The 20,079-nt window shown below is 35.9% G+C and overlaps 1 protein-coding gene across 2 annotated transcripts in view; it reads left to right on the forward strand.

Moving 5' to 3' along the window:
* The window catches only part of MSRB3 (methionine sulfoxide reductase B3), a 200,525-nt gene that overhangs the window by 36,912 nt on the left and 143,534 nt on the right, over positions 1 to 20,079 (forward strand). For both annotated transcript variants that reach the window (XM_032170657.2, XM_032170659.2), the window contains 2 exons: positions 11,334 to 11,442; positions 13,030 to 13,107. In XM_032170657.2, coding sequence (XP_032026548.1) covers positions 11,334 to 11,442; positions 13,030 to 13,107 — 187 coding nt within the window. The remainder of the gene's footprint in view (positions 1 to 11,333; positions 11,443 to 13,029; positions 13,108 to 20,079) is intronic.

The raw sequence follows: 20,079 nt of genomic DNA on the forward strand, positions 1-20,079 counted from the left end.
CTGTAGTCCCAGCTACTCGGAGAGGCTGAGGCAGGAGAATGGCGTGAACCCGGGAGGCGGAGCTTGCAGTGAGCCGAGATTGCACCACTGCACTCCAGCCTGGGCGACAGAGCAAGACTCCGTCTCAAAAAAAAAAAAAAAAAAAAAAAAAAACCCATGAAATGACAAAAGATATCAGTTATTTAGATGGTTAATAAGAGATATACGTTTATAGAGTTTAAATTTATGTATTAACTTTTATGATAAACATTTCTTTCAGTATTAGATGTATTTATTATATTGAGCCACATAATTAATTGCAAGGAAGGAATGGAAGGTTAATTTTTATCACTAGAGTATTTGAATTTGAGGCAAGCAAAGAAAATTCAGAATCCTATAACTATAGCTTTGTAGGATTTTGTTTTGTTGCAGAAATACATGTTGGCACAGAAAGATAAAACTGTTTATATTATATTCCACTTGATTAATATTTTAATCTTCCTTCTGCAAATTTTAGGTAATCTCACAGCAGATTTCAGAGCTTCTCATCATATTATTGGTATTGATGAAGAAAGAGATTAGACACTTGATCTGTATTTACTAGTTTGTTTCTATCACCAACTTGCTTTCTGGCCCCAGGAATCTTTGTTTTGTACCTTTTATTCCTATTCTGCATCTGTAAACTGAGAATTTTGTAACATTCTTGTCAAATCTTTCATAAAAGATATGACCTTCAGGTGAGGGTTATTATATTATATTATATTATATTACATATTAGCTGACATTTTCCAAAAGTTTGTTCTGTGCAATTTAAATGCCTTGTTGTAAGGGAGAAGAAATTGGGGGAAAAAAGATGGCGGTGGAAGGGAGGACGCCAAAAAGTCTGGGAAATGTGATGGGTTTGATCAGGCAAAATCTATTTCAGTTACGGAAAGTCCTTAGTTCCTGCCAAGTAAGCTCCAGAAAGATAGAAATTTTTGTCTGTTTAGTTCACTGTTACAGTTCAGCAACTACAATTGTGTCTGTCACATAATAGGTGTTCAATAAATATTTGTTGGATGAATGAATGCTTATGAATAAGTAACATCATCTTATATATCAAAATCATGTCACATTACAAGTAATGTAATCATCTCTGCTCTTAAGGGATCTACATTCTGGTGAGAAAGATGGCCACCTCAGGTTCAAATTTTATTATCTATAGGATGAAAGGAGTTATATACTTGAAGGTTTTATGATTCTATATGAACACTTTCTCTTTTGTTTTACCATTGAGGCAGGGAGTAGAAGAAGTGAGAAGCATTGTGCTTCTTTCCTCCCAGAATGTCAGACTGGAGTCTCCGAATAGGATTTCAAGCAATGACAGTTCTTCTGAAGGATATTGAAGGAACGTGTAGATGTAATTAGTGGGAGGTGGTAGGAGTGGAGGATGAGAAGATGGGGGTAGGAGTGGACTGTGGGCACATGGGTTAGCAATAGATAGGTATGGTAGAGTGCAACCAAGCATGGGTTCAAGAGAGAAACAGAATGGACAAATAAACTAAAGGAGGAAGGCTGCAGACAAGAGAACCTGGCTGTCATTAACCAGGTATGCAACCATGAGTAGTAACTTTTTTGGGCCCTGATTTCCTTTTGAGGGCTTTGGACTAGAAATTCATCATTTCCCAAATTATAATCTGAGGAACACTAATTCTACTAACTTTCCCTTGTAAAATGGATCTCATCATGAAATTGAGAAATCCTGCATATTACCCTATTGCATAAATTCTAAGATGCACTGCTTTTACCATTTTACCATCTTGGTGATCTGGACGCAGCTTAAAAATCATTGTGACAAGAATGTATTGTAGTTTGGCCACTTTCTCCCCCCCTTTTTAGTGGAGCATAAAATAATGGTATATCAAATAACCACATATTTAATAGTGCACATCAGCATAAGAAAATCTCTGAGAAGGTCTTCAAGAAAGCCATGTCACCTAGATTTGCCTAATCTGATTTGACAGTGGAACCTTTCCCTTCTCACTCTGCAAGAGGAATAACATGTTAGCATTTTTTTCAGAGCCAGTGTTTTAGAGAATGCATTTTGGGGAATGCTGGATCAGGTAATCTTATAGTCTTAAATCCAGAGAATTAATCAAATATTAGTTATAATAAAAGATTTGAATGTGAAACCCTAGAGAGGTAACATAGGATTCAGAGTAGCAATCTGAATTACTGAATTAATGTTTGTACTCCATTTATGTTTAAAATTTCACTGATTTACTAAGCAAATGTTATTGTTGCTGTTTTTAAACTAATTTCTAAGAAACATAGCCAAAGTCATTATTTAGAAAACATCTTTTAGAAAGAAGATTTAAATAGCAATAATTAAAGTGGAGAATTGAGTAAGTATTTAAATACAACATATACCCGTTTAGTTCTTCCTTTTTCTCAGCCACATTACTAGGTGCTGGGGACGCAAAGATGACTATGTATGAGCACTGTCTCTCAAGAAGATATTGAATAATGTCTTCCCATGTCAGGGGAAGACATGGCTTTTCTTGGTAAATTTGAGTGAAAAAGTAAAGTGGATTTTTTTTTTCTCCAAAACTCTTCAGATTTTTCTGGAATATATAGATTCAGATTTAGCTGTTTGTTAACAGAGTGGCAATTGAAGACTTGTTTTCTATGCCTTATGCTTAATTAATTTATATTTGAAATTTGATTTGGGTGGTTGAAATTTGATTTGGGTGGTAATGTAATTTTGGAAATTTGCAAAGCTGAGTTTTTGACAACATTTATTTTGTTTCTGGTGAAGTATACTCAATGTTACATTTAAATACAATTTGCATGATAATCTAAGAGAGGGCTCCTTTCCTTCCTTTTTGTGGGTGGTTACCGCTCATCACCCTAGCAGTCGGTGCTGGTACTCCCAAAGGGGAGAAGGAGGATGAGAGAGCGAGCTATTTTTTGCAGATCTTTTTGATTGCATGTGAAATGTAGAATGGAAATGAGCCTGTCTGTTTTTAATTTTTTTTTTTTATGGGCTATGATGTTCTAGTGAAGACCCATACTGGAAAAAAAATTAAAAACAGGGAACTCCAAGTTTGTCAGACGTTTCACATGCAATCAGATAGAATTGAAGTAAAGTGACTTTCTCTTCTACTGTTGTCACTTGATGATGGCAGTGCCTTTAAAAATTCTCTTCTTATTTACACGCCTTGCAAGCAAGAAAATGCTCTTTGGAACAAGACATTTTAAAAATATTTCCCTAAACTCTAGGCTTTATGGTCCACATTAACACAAAAATTGTTGCTCTCAGTATTTGCATTAAATTTTGAAGAGTTGATAAGATACTCTTTAGTTTTTTTATGGTGCTTAAAGAATGCTAATAAAATGACTACTACACATGAATTCAACAATTAAAAATTTACAACACAAATGAAAGAAAAGTAAAATGTGGCTTCTATCGTACAGTCATTCAGGTGAATTATTAATGAATGTTTCATCAGGATGAATGTAGTGCTAAACCTCTGTTGTTTCCCATCAAGAAATAATGTAGCTTCATGAATGAGATTTTACTATTGAGGTTAGAATTTTAAATCACGTTAATAACCTTTCAGTACTGTGAAAAATACATTTACTCCCCTTGACTTACAGTAAGAAAATGTTTGCACATTTTTCCCCTTAATTTTAAAACTGCCTTACTTCTCAGTTCCCCGATTTCTCCCTTTTCAAATCTGAACCTACATTTTATCCTGGTTTTTTTTTTTTTTTTTGGTTTGTTAAATTAGCTGCTACTCTTACATGAAAGATTGCATACTTTTCATCGGGATAGGGTAATGACCACCTTGACTTGTACACATTTGATCATACTATATCTATTGGGATGTCTAGATGTAGTTTTCTGTTTGGATCTTTTCTGGCACCCTGTGAATGCTGTTGGTATTAATTATTTGAGTTTTCTATATTTCATTTAGAAGCAGATATGATTAAATCTAGGTGGGAAAAATTTTAAAGTGTTAACATCCAAAATGTTAACTCTCTTTACACAAAACTTTGCACATACCTTTACTGTAAGACTGCACATTGTATAGATTGTTTTTCTTATCTTTCCTGCTAAAATATGTGTTCTCCTAGAGCAGGAACACTACCTTATTTATTTTTAACTTTCCAGTGCTCATCACAGTTCTTGATTCACTGTAGATGTTTAATAAATAGTTGTAGAAAGTATAAATTAACATTAGGCTCAACAGTTTTTATCTTCAAAGAATTTACAATGTGTTTGGGAAAATAAAGCAGAAATGAAGGAAGATGTTTGAGAATAATTGCATAATACTGTATTTGCCCATTTAAGTAGTACCTTGCAGAGTAAATACACTAATACTAAAAGTGCTGATAGCGGTGAACTTTTCAGAATGTGTAGCCTCGGAAGGAAAACTTGCTTGACAATGTCTTCTGAGTGTATTTATTCAAACCTTCAGTATGAGAACCATACTGAAGGCCATTTTTATCATTCAGCTATGCAGCACTAAAACATATGGTCTTGTTTAATTCAAGAAGTTTACAATGGTATGTTGCCTTGGCATGCTTATAATGTCCATTGATGTTAATTAGAACTCTGTGCATACATCTATAGAATATAATTGAAACTGATCTCGTGGAATTGTCTTATGTGAAGTAATAGTAAAACAGCAAGAAGGCATTAAATGTGATTATTATTATGACATATAAAGATATGATTTTTCTTACATATAGAAAAGAACGAATCTTTACCTTAAGAAGAAACAATTATCTTTTTTCTGAGTCCTAGAACTCATAGATTTATTTTTGTGTGTGTTATATTTAGGGCTCAGAGAACAGATGAAATTAAACTGAAACAAAATGTAAAAGTTAATAATGTTTTTAAAAAATAGAACAGGTACTAATTTTATACTTTCTTTGGTTATGGATGTTTCCTGCCATGGCCAGATTACTCTGACGGGGAGAGTTACTGGAGTGTTTCAGAAGGGCAACAGCATTGTTTGGCCAAAGGGTTTTTTGTTCTCTAGGCTCAGCTAAAATTTGTCACCAGAAACAGCCATTGAGTATCCTCTTACATATGACTCCAAGTTGAGAGTGATGATCTATAGTCTAAAAAGGATGACTTTAAGTAGACAAAACAAATTAGCAGAACCTGCACTCTGATCATACGGTGAAAGTTCAGCCAGAAAAATACTTTCCGAGATCTATTTTGAGGGTAGCATGTTGCTAAATGGATATTCACTAAACTTTCTCTTGGAAGTAAAAAAGGTAATGCTAAACAATGCCTGTATTAAGATACGTAGTTGTAAATTTCCTCGTTTAAAAGCATATTCCTTATATATTTAAATTGTTGCTTATCTATTCATATTGAGGTTTTAGCACTTGCCCTGAGGTTGCCTGTCTCTGTCTCTGCCACTGGAATATGAACTTGTTAGTGTTTTCATCTCTTGCAACTGGTCGTTTCTGCCATGTGTTTGGAAAGCTCTTCCTTCAGATATCAGCACAGACACCTTCCTCTCCTTCAGGGCTTTGCTCAAATATCACCTCAGTGAGACTTCCTTGGCCACTCTATTTAAGATTATAATCCTTATTCCTTTCACTCCCAGTCCTCCAGTTTTCCTTTTTCCTTCCTGAATACTTACCACCTTCTAAGAGACTATATAATTTACTTACTTATTTTCATTGTAGTTTGTCTGTCTTCCCTTACTCCTGCTGGAATGGGAGCTCCAGGAAAGTAGATCTAAGTACTTAGATCTATTTAGTACTCCAGGAAAGTATCCTAAGTACTTAGAATAATTCCAGCAGATAATAGGTACTCAATAAATAATTATTGAACTAATGAATATATCTTACTTAGCATAGTGTCTGACACTCTGCAAACACTCAACATTTTTGATGACTTAAACAAACAATTTAAGAAAAATCTTGGATCAGTGGTCCTCAAAGTAAGCCCTGCAGCTCTAGTTTTGTGGAAACCAGAGGACTGAAGCAAAAGTGTCCTGACATCTTAGATTGTATGTTAATCTCAGGAATATTTTTCCTATATATGTCTACTTTGAGAGAAAAATCAGAATTAGGTATGGTTCTACAAATACAGGAGCTTTTCTTCCCCCATGCTTTGTAGTTTTGTCTTATCTTAAAGCCTTTATTGAATTACTAGAATGCAAACAAACAAAAAATGATAGTTATGGTATATATTTTGTATTTTATTCTAAAAAATAGACTAAATTTGGCTTTTCCAAATGGTCGGTTATTTAGAAATTCTAACACTATACTATGCCTGAAGTAAAAATTTGCTTAGTTTTCCAGTGACAACTAATAACAGCCAAATTTACAGTGAAAAATAAAGTATACCACCTTTAAATATAGCAGCAAGAAATTTCAACATGAACTTTACTGTTTTAACCTACTAAACTCAAAGCAAAACAAGACATTCTTATCTCTTATTCATTTATTATCTTGGGAAAATATTTGATAGTTTCATTTTCTCTGATCCTAGAACCAAAATTAAAGTTATGGGATCGTTAGGTTTTGTTTTGTTTTGATTTTTCACACCGAAATATAAAATTTATGACTTAAAAGTACTCTAAGGTTTAGGTAACAGAGCTAATTTACTTCTTAACAGGAAGTTAAAAAGCCTTTCAACGTTTTATAGACTTTTTGAGAATCCTTTATGAAACTTGTCACTGACCCTATGTTGAAGGAGTAAATACAGGGAAAAAAGTCATTGGCTAATAGATAAATGTATCTAACTTTTCTGATGTACTGAGGTGATGATTACTTTTTCCCCCTTATTATTTTGTTAGTTTTTAAGCTGAAAGTTATTGTATAGTTACAGAAGAAAGAAGAAAAGTTGTTACATAATTTTTCCTGACAGAAAATATGACGACTGGCTGGGTGTGGTGGCTCACGCCTGTAATCCCAGCACTTTGGGAGGCCGAGGCGGGCAGATCACTTGAGGTCAGGAGTTCGAGACCTGGCCATCATGTCGAAACCCCATCTCTACCAAAAATGCAAAAATTACCTGGGTGTGGTGGTGGGCGTCTGTAATCCCAGCTACTCTGGAGGCTGAGGCTGAGGCAGGAGAATCGCTTGAATCCGAAATGCAGAGGTTGCAGTGAGCTGAAATCACACCACTGGGCTCCAGCCTGGGTGACAGAGCGAGACTGCATCTCAAAAAAAAAAAAAAAAAAAAAAAAAGAAGAAAGAAAATATAGCAACTATGAGTTTTGCAGTCAGACAGCCCTGGGTTTGAGTTGATATGTCTACTTGCCGTTTGTCCTTAATAAGGTATGTTATAACCTCTCCAAGCCTCAGTTTCTGTATCTGTAAAATGGGCATGACAGCCACGTTCTAGAATTATTGAGAGGATTAAATGTATTTATGTGAAAGTGCCTAGACATGTGCCTGGCATGTAGGAGGACTCAAATTTTAGTTTTATTTTCTTCCTTCATTTCCCACTTTAATCATAAAAACAAGAAAATGTGTGAGGAAAATACTATTCCCAGGGAATTGTTATAGAAAAAGAATTACCAATAAAAGATTGCTGCACACTAAATACTGGACCTGGCTATCTTTTAAAATACAATTTTAACCTCAGAATTCACTGTAATCAAAATGAAGTAAGTGCTAATGGCTGTGATCCTTACAGCAGATCTTTGAGGGTGGCAACACATAGCGAAGGTGACTTGCTTTAGGTCACGTGGCTGGGAAGTTTGCAGGCAGAGCCACAAAGCAAACTGTTGCTGTACGTTTATTTGTACTAATAGCAAGAGCTTCATACTGGGGCTTTGAAACAATACTGGCCTTGAGACAACAACACAGGACAAGCCTCGCTATAAAAAGAGACTTTGGACATATTTTGATAAATAAAATATCCTTGGACTAGGTTCAAGATGGATCTGATCTATCCCAAAGTTACTCTGTAGGGAACGGTGTTATGATTAGATACCAAAATAGCAATATTATCTTCTCAAATATGTACTTGTGTTACATGTGTATACACACACACTCACTTGTGCCTTCAAAAGACACTATTAAACATTTAAATAAAGGGAAAAATCTTTCCCAAACATACTTCTAAGCCAATTTAGAGGTCATTGAACAGATGTCATATAATACTAATGTTAAATTACCCTGTATAATAAGAAAATTACAGTACCTAAGTGAAGATAGTAAAGGGAAAACATCCAATGAATTACTCTAGAATTTCAAAATGAAGTGATTTTTTCAAGATTAACAGTGGCACCATATGACTTTAGAAAAGTGAGTCTGATAGGGAGAAGGGAAATCAGAGACAAAAGTGAAGCTTTTCTGTGTTTATATATACCAATATTTGGTTCTGATGATAGAAGGGCTAATGTAATAGTATAGCTTTAAATTGTCCAGGAAGTATATTATTATTATTAAATGGTGTGGCAAGACATTTATTAAAATCTGACTAACTTCTCATTGAATTGTTTAATGTAAAATCACAATAGTTGTTTCTAGTCTACATATACTTCCTTTCAGTATTAGATGTACTTTGAAAACCTAATTATTTTGAGAATACAGTATAACCAAAGAATGAAAACGTACAGTTTGACAACTTTAAATAATCACTAGTATTTCTTAAAGGACAAACCTCACTTACAGTTAGGAAACAATATTTATACTTAAGGTTGAAAAGCCAAGATGTAGAAAAATTTTGCTAATTTGGAAGATGACCTTTAAGTGCACCAAAACCAAATAATTTGTAGGCTATGACATAGGGCACATTCCTACAAAATTTGTGTGAATACTGCTTTAGTGGTTCTTGAAAGACAAACAAAGAAAGCTGGAATGAAATCTTTATTCCCCTCCCAAATAAGACGGAGACTAACAAAGGAGTACAGCAGCACTCTTTCAAGGCTTGCCATTAAAACGAGGTCTCTGTAGCACAGTTAATGAGATGTTTCATAGTGGAAAACAATCTGTTTTTAAGAATGTTTAGATCAAAAGTAATTTCTAATCTATGAAATAAAGTCTCTTCAATACCCTTCATTCACTAGTAAAGCTTTTATGTTTGTATTATTTACTTCAATCAGATGTTTTCAATTTTACCTTTTTTTCTTGTACAAATACTTGACATGGTTCATCAATACTGACCAACAGTTCTATTCTCTTCAGAAAAGAGAGATTCATGAGAGAGGGAGAATGAAAAAGAGAGAAACATCTTTGCCTAAATGATTTGCAAGCATCTGTGCTTTAAGCTACTTTTTATGAACACTCCTTAGTAAATGACTCAAGGTAAAAAAGCAGAAAAGCATCCAATGTTAGGAAATTGCAATCCAATACCATGTAATTTAAACCTGCAGTTGCTTCTCTTGTACTAAATGACATACAGATGGGTAGCTTAGTTCTCTCAACTTTCGGAACACAATTGGTCTTTTTGTATGAATGAACATATATTAACAAAAATATTTTGGATAGAATTGTTTGATTTTAATTGTACATATTTTAATTATTTATGCCATTGAAAAGAATAATTTTAACCAAGTCATTTTGTCATGTTAAGTTTGCATTTAATGATTTTGTGACAATATTAACTAAGATACAACCCTTCCAACAAACTCATGAGAATAAAATAATTTTTAAGAAGTCTGTACTGAATTAAGCAGAAACTCACCCATCACTGTTGACTGATTATTTAAGAAAGAGCCACTTTGCATTCAAGCTATTGAGAGGCTTGTTCTGACAGGACAGACATTTCTCAGGGAAACATTTCTACCTAACCGTTGATAACAGCAAAAATACAAGTAGTAGGTATTTGGATAAAGTCTAGGATAAGACGGGGTCCAGTGAGATGAGAGATCAACATGCCTTTAGCGACATGCCTGCTGTGCCTGTGGATCTTTCCAGGCCAGGGAAGGGCCAAAGTATTTGTGGAAGGTCAGCAGAGGTGCTGTCTGACAACCTGCAGGCCCACTCCAAGGTGTATCTTGCTCTTTGGCTCCGGCTTGCTCTTTTGCTGCCTCCATTTTCTCTTGTGGAGAATCAACTGCTCTATCTTGGTGGCCCGGATTCTGCAAGCTGATATCCTTCTTCAATACCACAGTCAGGGTAACCGGCTAGATAATGTTTTTCTAGTTTAAGGTCAGCAATCTCAAACTATGACATTAGGTACCTTGAAAGTAAAAAAAGCGGGAAGCATTTCCACTCCTAAATCATATTTCTTTATATTTCAAAAGAAGTTGCGTTTAATATTTAGGAAACTAAGCAAGCTTTCTTCTAGTAACTTCGAAACATGGCAAGAACTCTCTACATTTAGGACCATCTGCAGGCTTCTTTCCCACTGTGATGGATGGCAAAGAAAAGCAATTTTACTGCAGTGAGTAATGGCTACCCTGTCCTGGAGTTATATTTCTTTTCAGTCGTTTGCTCATGTAAAATAAAATACTACATATAAACAGGTGTTGTCTGAACATTTTACTGCAGGCTATATAGGTTGAAATAAAAGCTGCCATTGTTATTAGAATCACATTAGAATTATTTCACCATTCAAATATAGTTAATCAGTAAAGTCTTCCTAGATATACTTTGCAAAAAGAAAATGTAGGTTTCTAAAAATATTCACGTCTCCTTTTTTCTTCATCTTTCTCCCTTTCTATTTTTCCCACTCTTTCTTTGGAACTTCTTGAATCTGCATTAGTGAAAGTGCCTTCTCCTGTAGTTTATTGAAAGTTTCTTGCCGCCCATTTAACATGGTGAGATATAGTCTTTGAAGAGATATACAGAATCTTTATACTTTGAAGGAGTATACAGAATCTAGTGAAGTTTCTGATGGAATAATGGAGAACAGTAATTCCTGGTCATAGAAAAATATATTTTTAGGGCTCAAAAATAGGATGGTAGTTAAATCATCCACAATGGAAATTGAATTTTGATGGTTTCAGGCTATTCTACTAAGTTGCAAAATTATTGCAGACTTACGGTTTAACTTAATATGCCCATCATTTTATATATACAGTATAAATGTTTGTAAATAGACTTGTGCTTTTGAATTTATTTGAAAAAAAGAAAAGGGTTTCAGGATACTGGGAGATATAAAGCATGTACCTTGTGAATGATCAGTGAGTTTTTAGTATCACATGCTAGAGACTGGCTGTAGCATATTGTCACTGCTCCAGTGGAATCATCTGAATCTTAAGAAACATTCATTTTAAACTTAGAGAAATAATCAGCTGCAGTTCAGGTAAGCATTTCCAGTGCATTAGAGACTGGTCTGGTCATTGACAACTGACTGCAGAAGCTGTGCTGTGGCGGTCAGCCAAAGCAATTATTTATGATTCAAGCTAAAAAGCCTTCTTCTCCCATATCCTCTCTCTTTTCAGGGTCATGTAGGGATAAAAAGAACTGTAAGGTGGTCTTTTCCCAGCAGGAACTGAGGAAGCGGCTAACACCCCTGCAGTACCATGTCACTCAGGAGAAAGGGACCGAAAGGTAAGGTGAGCTTTAATAAAAAGTCATTAAGAGCTAGATTTCTTCTCACCCCGCCCTCTGCAATCCTCTTCCTTGCCAATTAATTTAAAGCATTCTATACTTACTCGCTAAAGTCTACAAATTAGTATCCTTGAAAAGGTTAAAATGGTATTGTTTAGGTTAAGACTAAGTTTTATTTGTTCTTTTCTCCATTTAATGAATACTGCATATCTGATATAAAGTCACAAAGCTTTTGTTAAGGGCCTGTTTTTAGTTTACTACAAAATGTGTGGAAGTAATAGCGATTTAGGTACATTTTTTGGGAAGACATCACAGTAAGCAAAACCATGAGGGATTGGCACTATGCCAGGATGCTGAAATTTTGAAGGTGGCCATTGTAAGTATAGACGTTTTGGCTGCAAAAAGAAGGTAGCATAATTTAGTTCTTTTCTACCCCACTCCAATTTCTTTTTGAAGCACATGTGGAGAAAGTATTTATTGGCTCATTTGTGGTTGGAATGTCAAAAATTTTCAATAACTGCCCTCACATGGCTTTGGTCCTTGGAAGTTCGCCCTAAGTCCTGAAAAAGGAGTTTGTTCACTTCCAAGACTGTTTTTAGTGAATAAAGCCTCTCTCAGCTGATTCCAGCTCAAAGGTAACTTGCCAAGGTCCAACGACTTTGTTGTCTAATTTATCCCATGGAGCTTGGCGTAAGACCGTAGCTTACCTCTGATCCAAATTTATTAATGATGTAACTTCTTGTTTTCATTCATGAACTGAAAGAGCTCTCTACTACACATGGGATCCCTGTTAATAGGCAACACTCTCTTCCTGTCACAGTATCTACTGTTTACTGAATTTACCAAATGTTGAATCTCTGACGAAGTCCACCCTTAGCATGCAATGAGCTAGCAGTGGACTTCAGTCTCAGCTTGCGAGGATTTCTATCCGTTCTGTTGTGTACATGACTAGCAAAATGATTTAATGCACACAAACAACCAGAGATTAGGTCATTCTTAAAAATTCTGTTTATAAAAAATTTGGACCTCATAAAGAGGGTGAAAGGATAATAAAAACAAGCTGCAGAGCACATAGACTTTTTGTTGGGCTAGCACAGCTGATTTGTATTAGCTGAATGACCTCCTAGCCTTTAAGATTGTTAACTTAGAAAAATATTCCCTTAAAGCTGCAATATTCCTTTTCAAACCAAAAAATAAGACTCCTTCTACTTGAAGTCTTGGACCCTTCTGCATTTTCTGGTATATACTCTTGCACACTGTAAAGAGCAAAATCTTATGTAATGTTCTTTCTGTGAATCTAAACTACAGGTTTTTTTTTAATAGAAAAAAATCTTTTTCTAAGCATTACATAACTAGATGGCTTGATTTTTTTATATAACTTGCACTAGTTTTGAATAGTTATATGCACATTTTATTATATAGATTTGAAATATATTAGTAAAGTTCAGATTTCCATATGTTTGGTTTGTTTTCATTCTAGGACAAAAAGCCCTTGAAAGATTTATTAGAGAAATATATTTTAAGCAAATACATTCTGTAAGAAATAATGCTAACTTTAATTTTTTAAATGATCTATTTATTTTTCAGTGCCTTTGAAGGAGAATACATACATCACAAAGATCCTGGAATATATAAATGTGTTGTTTGTGGAACTCCATTGTTTAAGTAAGTATGTTGAAAACTTATAGGTACGGCTGTATCAGAGATGGCAGCAAACTAGTTATTGCTTGTTCATCTTAGAATCTTTCCATTGCTGAATTTTCTTCTGTTTGTTTTTCTATTTCCATTTACCCCCAACAAAAAAAAAGTAATTATTGATTTCGTGGTAAATTACCAGTGTGACAGACTGGCTGATTTTGCACTACTTGGATCTTTAAAATACCCAACATTAACTTGTTCATGTCAGTAACCATGGTGCTTAGCAGAGCTATGAAAGAGATTTTGGCAAGCATAGAAATGTTTATGCATTTACTGATTTTTTAAATCTTCAAATGACGGGCTTAAATATTTATTGGAACATAATGAAAAGTCCTTCACATATATCCTTCACATTGAATAATATCCACCAAGTAGATTATACTTTTGCAATGAAGGGAAATACCTGTATTGAATGTAACATGGGAACATACCTTTACATAGGTAAGCAAATTATGTAATACAGTTTTTGCATAGATTCAAAATCTTTGTTATAAAGATCCCAACAGTTTACCATAAAATAGGCAGCACACTGGACTTTCTGACTAAAATAGTTCATTCAGATAGTGTATTCTGGAGATTATGGATGTTATTCAAGAAAGGAAAATCTTTGCCAAAAATTTATTTATCTAGGTGGAGAAAATTCTAGAAGCCCTATGCTTCCCATGGGTTGCTGACTTGGGGGAATAAAAAGGCAGAAACCTTAATTGGGAGTAAATGTCATTGGCTGGGTGTGGTGGCCCAGGCCTGCAATCCCAGCACTTTGGGAAGCCAAGACGGGTGCATCACTTGAGGTCAGGAGTTCGAGCTTAGCCTGGCCAACATGGTGAAACCCCACCTCTACTAAAAATACAAAAATTAGATAGGCATGGTGGTGTGCACCTGTAGTCCCAGCTACTCGGGAGGGTGAGGCAGGAGAATCACTTGAACCCGGGAGGCGGAGGTTGCAGTCAGCCAAGACTGTGCCACTGCACTCAAGCCTGGGTGACAGAGTAAGATTCCGTCTCGAAAAAAAAAAAAAAAGGTAAATGTCATTTATTTAAAATAGAATTACAGAGTTTCTTAGGGGAAATAAATAAACAAGGATCTGATACTTGTAGCTAACACACACTTAATATCTCTCCATAAATGTTTCTCTTTTAAAAAAACAGCATTTACTGATTTTCCAGAAATAACAGGAAACAGTGGTTTCCTTGAAATTAAAAAAAAAAAGATTTAAAACGTTTCTTACATTGCACAAACCTTATTGAACATTAGCATTGGTTGAGAATCTGTTCTGAATTCTTACGTATTCCTTCTGTTAAAAAACCGACCCTTCAAATTGTCACCCATTTCCTCTCAGAAAACACACTCCTTATATAATATTTCAACACCTTTAGCTTATGTCATAATAGTTGATATAACACTTAAGATAGTTGCTGAGCCATGTTAAACTTGTTAATATCCCAAATGGTAAAAATTGTCCACATCCCCTTTACTTTTTGATTCAGATTCTCCATCCCTTTCTCTATCATGTGATTCACTAAAGTATGGGATCTAAAGAAAACTTACTGTTTTAAATAAGAAACAGAACCACTGTAAATGAAGGATTTAACCCATGTGAGATTTTTGAGTCACAAATCCTAAAAGCAAGACCCTTATCCAAACATAGATGCTAGTGGGAGTCAGGTTTCACATTTGACGTGATATTGCCTCTATTTCATCTACTTCTGTACTTACAAGGAGAGCTTTTATTTTCCACATTTATAAGGAATGTGATTTAATACTTTCATTCTACTTTTTTCTTCTTTTAATTGTTTGCTTCTTTTTTACTTGTTTTCTTGTCTATTTTGGGAAAAAATTCCTTGCTGTATCCTTCACTGGAGAATGTAGTCGAGTAGCTCATTGGTCTAGTGCCAACTTCTGTATGTGTATTTTCCTGAAACTGATATGTCTGAGAGTCTGTGGTTGGCTGCGTCTTCCTCCCATCTGCTCTATCATGACCACCCTTCTCCCACTTCACAAAAGATGACATACCTTTCACCCAGCCCAAATCTTACTATGTATTGCCCTGGGGTACAATCTCCAGGGCATCAAACAAAATGACAGTTTGGGAACTTTAAAGAGACTTGAAAGCAAGGTTAAAAACGTGTTGGTAAAAAATAGTGAAATCGTATTTCACCTTGGCAAGGCTCCTGGCACAGCACAGTCCACCTCCCTGTCTGCCTGCTTGTCTGTCTCTCCATCTGCTGACTGTCCATTCATTTTCTACTAGCCTGCTTAAGTGAGAAGGCTGCCATGAGAACATGTATTCATATCTTTATTCAAATGAACAGAAACGAAATCATTGGAAGTCTTTTTTTCGGATACGGAATACATCCGATTTGGTTGATTAATTTGACAGTGAGGACTGGCTTTGTAAATTATATGGTGGACTTCATCTGCTCAATGATCTAAATATGTATCTCTAAGGTTTTGTCAAATCTACATTTTACGTATGTGTAAAGTACACAAAACACCAGAAAATTAATCTTCTGCAATTTAAAAAATTTCTGATAAGACATTTTAACTTAATTTAAATATATGAGGAAGCATGTATCAGTCAGCACCCAGTCAGGACACAGAATACACAGTATTTTGAACAGTAAGGTTTACAGAATTATGAACTCTAAGAGAGGATTGTGGTAATAAGGGATTAGGTAATAAGAAATGAAAAGAAATTCTAAAGTATACAGGAATAGCAGACATAAGAAACAATCATGACTCCTAGGAACTGAGATAGACAGCCCTAGGAATCATTCCTCTGCACCCCTCCGTACACACAGGGCTGAGGGCTAGACCTTGTTGGAGAGGGCATGGCTGTAGCCACTAAACAGCAGAGAAGTTGTTATGGTGCCATGATGGTGCAACTTGCTGGAGCTCTCCTGAAATCTGAAATTTGCTGGAAATTTACCCTCTGGGATGCTGGGGAAAGCTGTTTGCAGGGCATCTCAGTAGAGGCGCTCCACTACCAAACCATCTGAGCAGAGCGCCAGCGGAAGCTGCTGGCCACTGGGTGCTGCTCATCGCTGTGCACAGAGAGCAGCACCTGGCACTGAAGAAGCCACTCATGTAGCTGGAAAGCAGAGTATGCTACTTAAGCTGGATGCAGAAAGAGCTGTGTGCTCTGCAGGAGTTGGTTGCTGGAAAAGCTGCGTACATGGGAGGAGATGGGTGTAGGAGAATCCAGTCACATGACAGGAGCCTGGCACTAGAGAAGCTGCCCACATTGCAAGAGCCTGGAAGCAGAGAAACTGCATGGGCTGTGGGATCTGGATGTGAAATATGCTGCAAGCACTGGAGGAGCTTGTTAAGCAAGCATCCCGACACCAGAAAGGAAAGGCCTTTTCCTCCTGGAGTCTGTCTCCTGTGCCCTCAGCTGGCAAAGTTAGACCTCATGCTGGCTGACAAAGAAAAAAGTATTTAAAGGGCCCAGCCCCATTTTAGCAGAGCAGACAAAGAAGATGGATTTAGTGGCGAGAGGCTCTAACTTTATTTGATAACTGGCACAAAGTCTATTTTTTTATATCAAAGTTCTTTTAGGGGTTCAGGAGCAAAAGTTTCAAAACGACTCACTAGTCTAGTAAATTAATGTCACTATCAGGGGCCCTGTAGGTAATTGGTTTTATGCTTTGAACAAAAGTGTAGGAAACAGTTGAGGTGTGTGTGTGTATGAAAAGTGTGTGGAGTTTCCATTTGTTAGAAAGGAGTGAGGGTAGAAAACTAGACAGAACAGATTAGCTAGAGGAACCATATGAGAAATAATAGTGGGAGGGAAATAGATAAGACAGTAGAAATAAGAAGAGTGCTGAATTTAAAGTATCTAATCACACTGGGGCCTGTTGTGGGGTGGGGGAAGTGGGGAGGGAAAGCATTAGGAGTTACACCTAATGTAAATGACGAGTTAATGGGTGCAGCACACCAACATGGCACATGTATACATACGTAACAAACCTGCACATTGTGCACATGTACCCCAGAACTTAAAGTATAATAAAAAAAAAGATCATTTCCCCCACTGCTATTTCTGTTATTTTATTCACACTTAAAGTATGTGTGTGTGTGTGCATGCATATACGAGCATAATCCTCATCATTTACTTGACTGCTGTGTGTATTTTACTTCCTCACAAAAAAGGCTATTCAATTATTCTCATTTCATTTTCAAACTTGTACTCTAAATACATTCCCTCTCTGAACAATATACTGCTTTCTTACTGCTTACCAAGTACAAGAACCTCATTCACAGCCTTCTTATAAACCAAATGTATAATTTATTCCATGGTTCACATTTTCTTCACATTTACAAATTTTACCAAGCTAGTTTATTTCTCATATAGTACTACTGACTTTCAGTTAGTAAATTAACTGACAGAAGTAAGAATGTTTTCTCTTCTGGTTATTTGAACTTTTAAAACTTCATAAAGTGAATTTATTGCACATCAGATAAACCAAAGAAAACACTGGGAAAATAATTCAGAAAGTATTTTTGACCATTTATATTTTGCTTTGGTTGACACTTTCCTAGGTATTGTGGAATAAATAAAATAAATTTATGAAATATTTTTTTCCTCAACGTACTTACTTTTTTGGCATAGTAAGAAAAACACAACAAACCATTATAAAATATGACAAAATAATGCTAGTGCCTCTCTGAATGTGCCTGTTTGAAATGCTTTTGTATGTAATAGGAAGGAATATGACTACATCAAAGTTAGGCAAGACTTCATGGAGGAGATGAGAACACACTTTACCAGGCCAAGAGAGGGGTTCAGTTTTTCCCAGGTGGAGGATGCCTAGTAGAGAATAATATGAGAAGAGGAATCAGAGATAGAATCAAAAGTGGATTTTTCAAGGATATGGAACACTAGTCCAATAGGAGTGGGAAGGTGGGTTATGTTGAGAGTAGTGGGAAATACGGCTGGGGAGTTACAGGGGACCAATTAAGGAAGTCCTTGGATGCCAAATAAGGCATCTAACTTCCTACTAGAAATCTTCTAAGCCTTGGAATCTTTTCCTCCATAAAGCCCTATCTGATCCTTCTAGTGTGAACGTGGGTGTCTCTCATCTCTGCTCCATAGCACTTTGAACGCGCTTCCATCATTGCAATTTCTAATTTATTTTATAACTATCTGCCTATGTGCTTGTCTGCCCTCTAGGAGTGAATTTCACAATGGCAAAGCCATACGTTAGTCATATTTATATTTATAGTCCCTGGCACATAATAATCACCATATACTTAGTTGTTGATCACATGCATATCTGAACTTTGTTAGATAGATAGTGAGGTAATAGCATGATGAAAATGAGATGTAAGCCATAACAGTGCACAAGATAGATTCTGGGAGTGAAAAAAGAAGGAAATAGGGATGTTAATTAACAGCCTCCGTGGGAACTCTTTTTTTTCCTTGTTAGCTGATAAACCTCAACACTATGCGTGTGCAATCAGCTTCTGATAATTTTGTTTGAGACCTTGAGGAACCACATAGGACATTTTAATATTTTGTATACACTTATTCAGCAGGCCTTGCACTGAATAGCTCATTTTCTATAGGTTCACTAATGATAATGATAATAATGCTAAAACAATAGCCAACACTTAATACAGCACTTACCATATGTCAGGCATGGTTCTTAGTGCTTCATATATATGAACTCATTTAATCTTCACAGCAACACATTTTATAGATGAGGAAACTGAGAGAGGATAAGTAACTTGTGAAGATCACACAGCCAGTATACAAATGGATTTAGAATAGTAGCACTCAAACATTTAAAAAAGAAGAAAGTTAAAGAATTATAGTAGAATGAAATTTTAATATTTTATTTTAGTCACTGGTTATTTCGCTTAGCATCATTGGAACAAATGGAACACACACAAACATGCACACACGCACATACACACACACACATCTCTCAATTGTTTGAAAAATCTGTTTGTCACAGTACTTAAGTACTTAAGTTGAAAATTGAAAAGTGTCTCAATGTGGGAAGGGCTAGCCCAAAAGTGATGAGATCCATCATGGCAGGTCATCAAGAAGGTCTCAGTTTCAGGCAGGTTATTATCTATCCTTAGGAAAGTCCCTTGGAATCCTGACAAGAAAATGGAGCCAATATTCAGGAAGTCATCAGGCCATTCAACATCTGGGAGCTAGGACAGCAGCTGGATTTGTGGGCAGGATTTTAGTAATTGAAACTGGGAGGTCATTTTATTTTCACTTATTGACTCCCTGTCACATTTTCTCAAATAGCTGCATTCCAAATTTTCACTAATCTTTTTTTTTTTTTTAAATCCTCTCTACATTTTTTGAGGATTGACGCCAACTGACATGAACTATTGTAAATGTCTATCTTACTACTGGAAATTTTTGTGTCCCTTCATCTTCATCAAACAATCAGAATAGGCACTGGTTAACAGCAGCTAGTGGCGCCTGCTGAATATCAGGCCAGATGTGTGATCTCAGATTCATCACCTGTAAAATGGGGTAAATAACACCAAACAGGTGTAAAAACTAAATGCAGAAAAATGCCTCGAATATGTCAGGTATTCAACAAATGTTAAATACAAGTGGCCTGTCCAAGTTTTGGGAACATATCATACTATCACGGCAGCCTAAAAAATCCTTACAATGTGAGAAAGTACAGGCTTTATTAGACAGAGTCTGTCTGTTAATAGTGGATATTAGTGTGATGAGTCACAGCTCCAGCTGTGTTGCTACATTTCAAATGGAACTCTGCTGCAAAACTGTTCACACATGCTACATTTCACATGAGCCTCCCGTGCAATTTTATTCTAGGCTACCAGAAAATTTAAGCCATTTTTCAGCTCTTTAAGAACATAAGCCCTTTCACTGAGGAAATTCCAGTCCAGTGCCACACACAATTCACTCAACCGTGCTACTCCATGCATGCTATTCTGTTCACC

The sequence above is a fragment of the Hylobates moloch genome, unplaced genomic scaffold (genome assembly GCF_009828535.3).
Source record: "Hylobates moloch isolate HMO894 unplaced genomic scaffold, HMol_V3 SCAFFOLD_12, whole genome shotgun sequence".
Lineage (NCBI taxonomy): Eukaryota > Metazoa > Chordata > Mammalia > Primates > Hylobatidae > Hylobates > Hylobates moloch.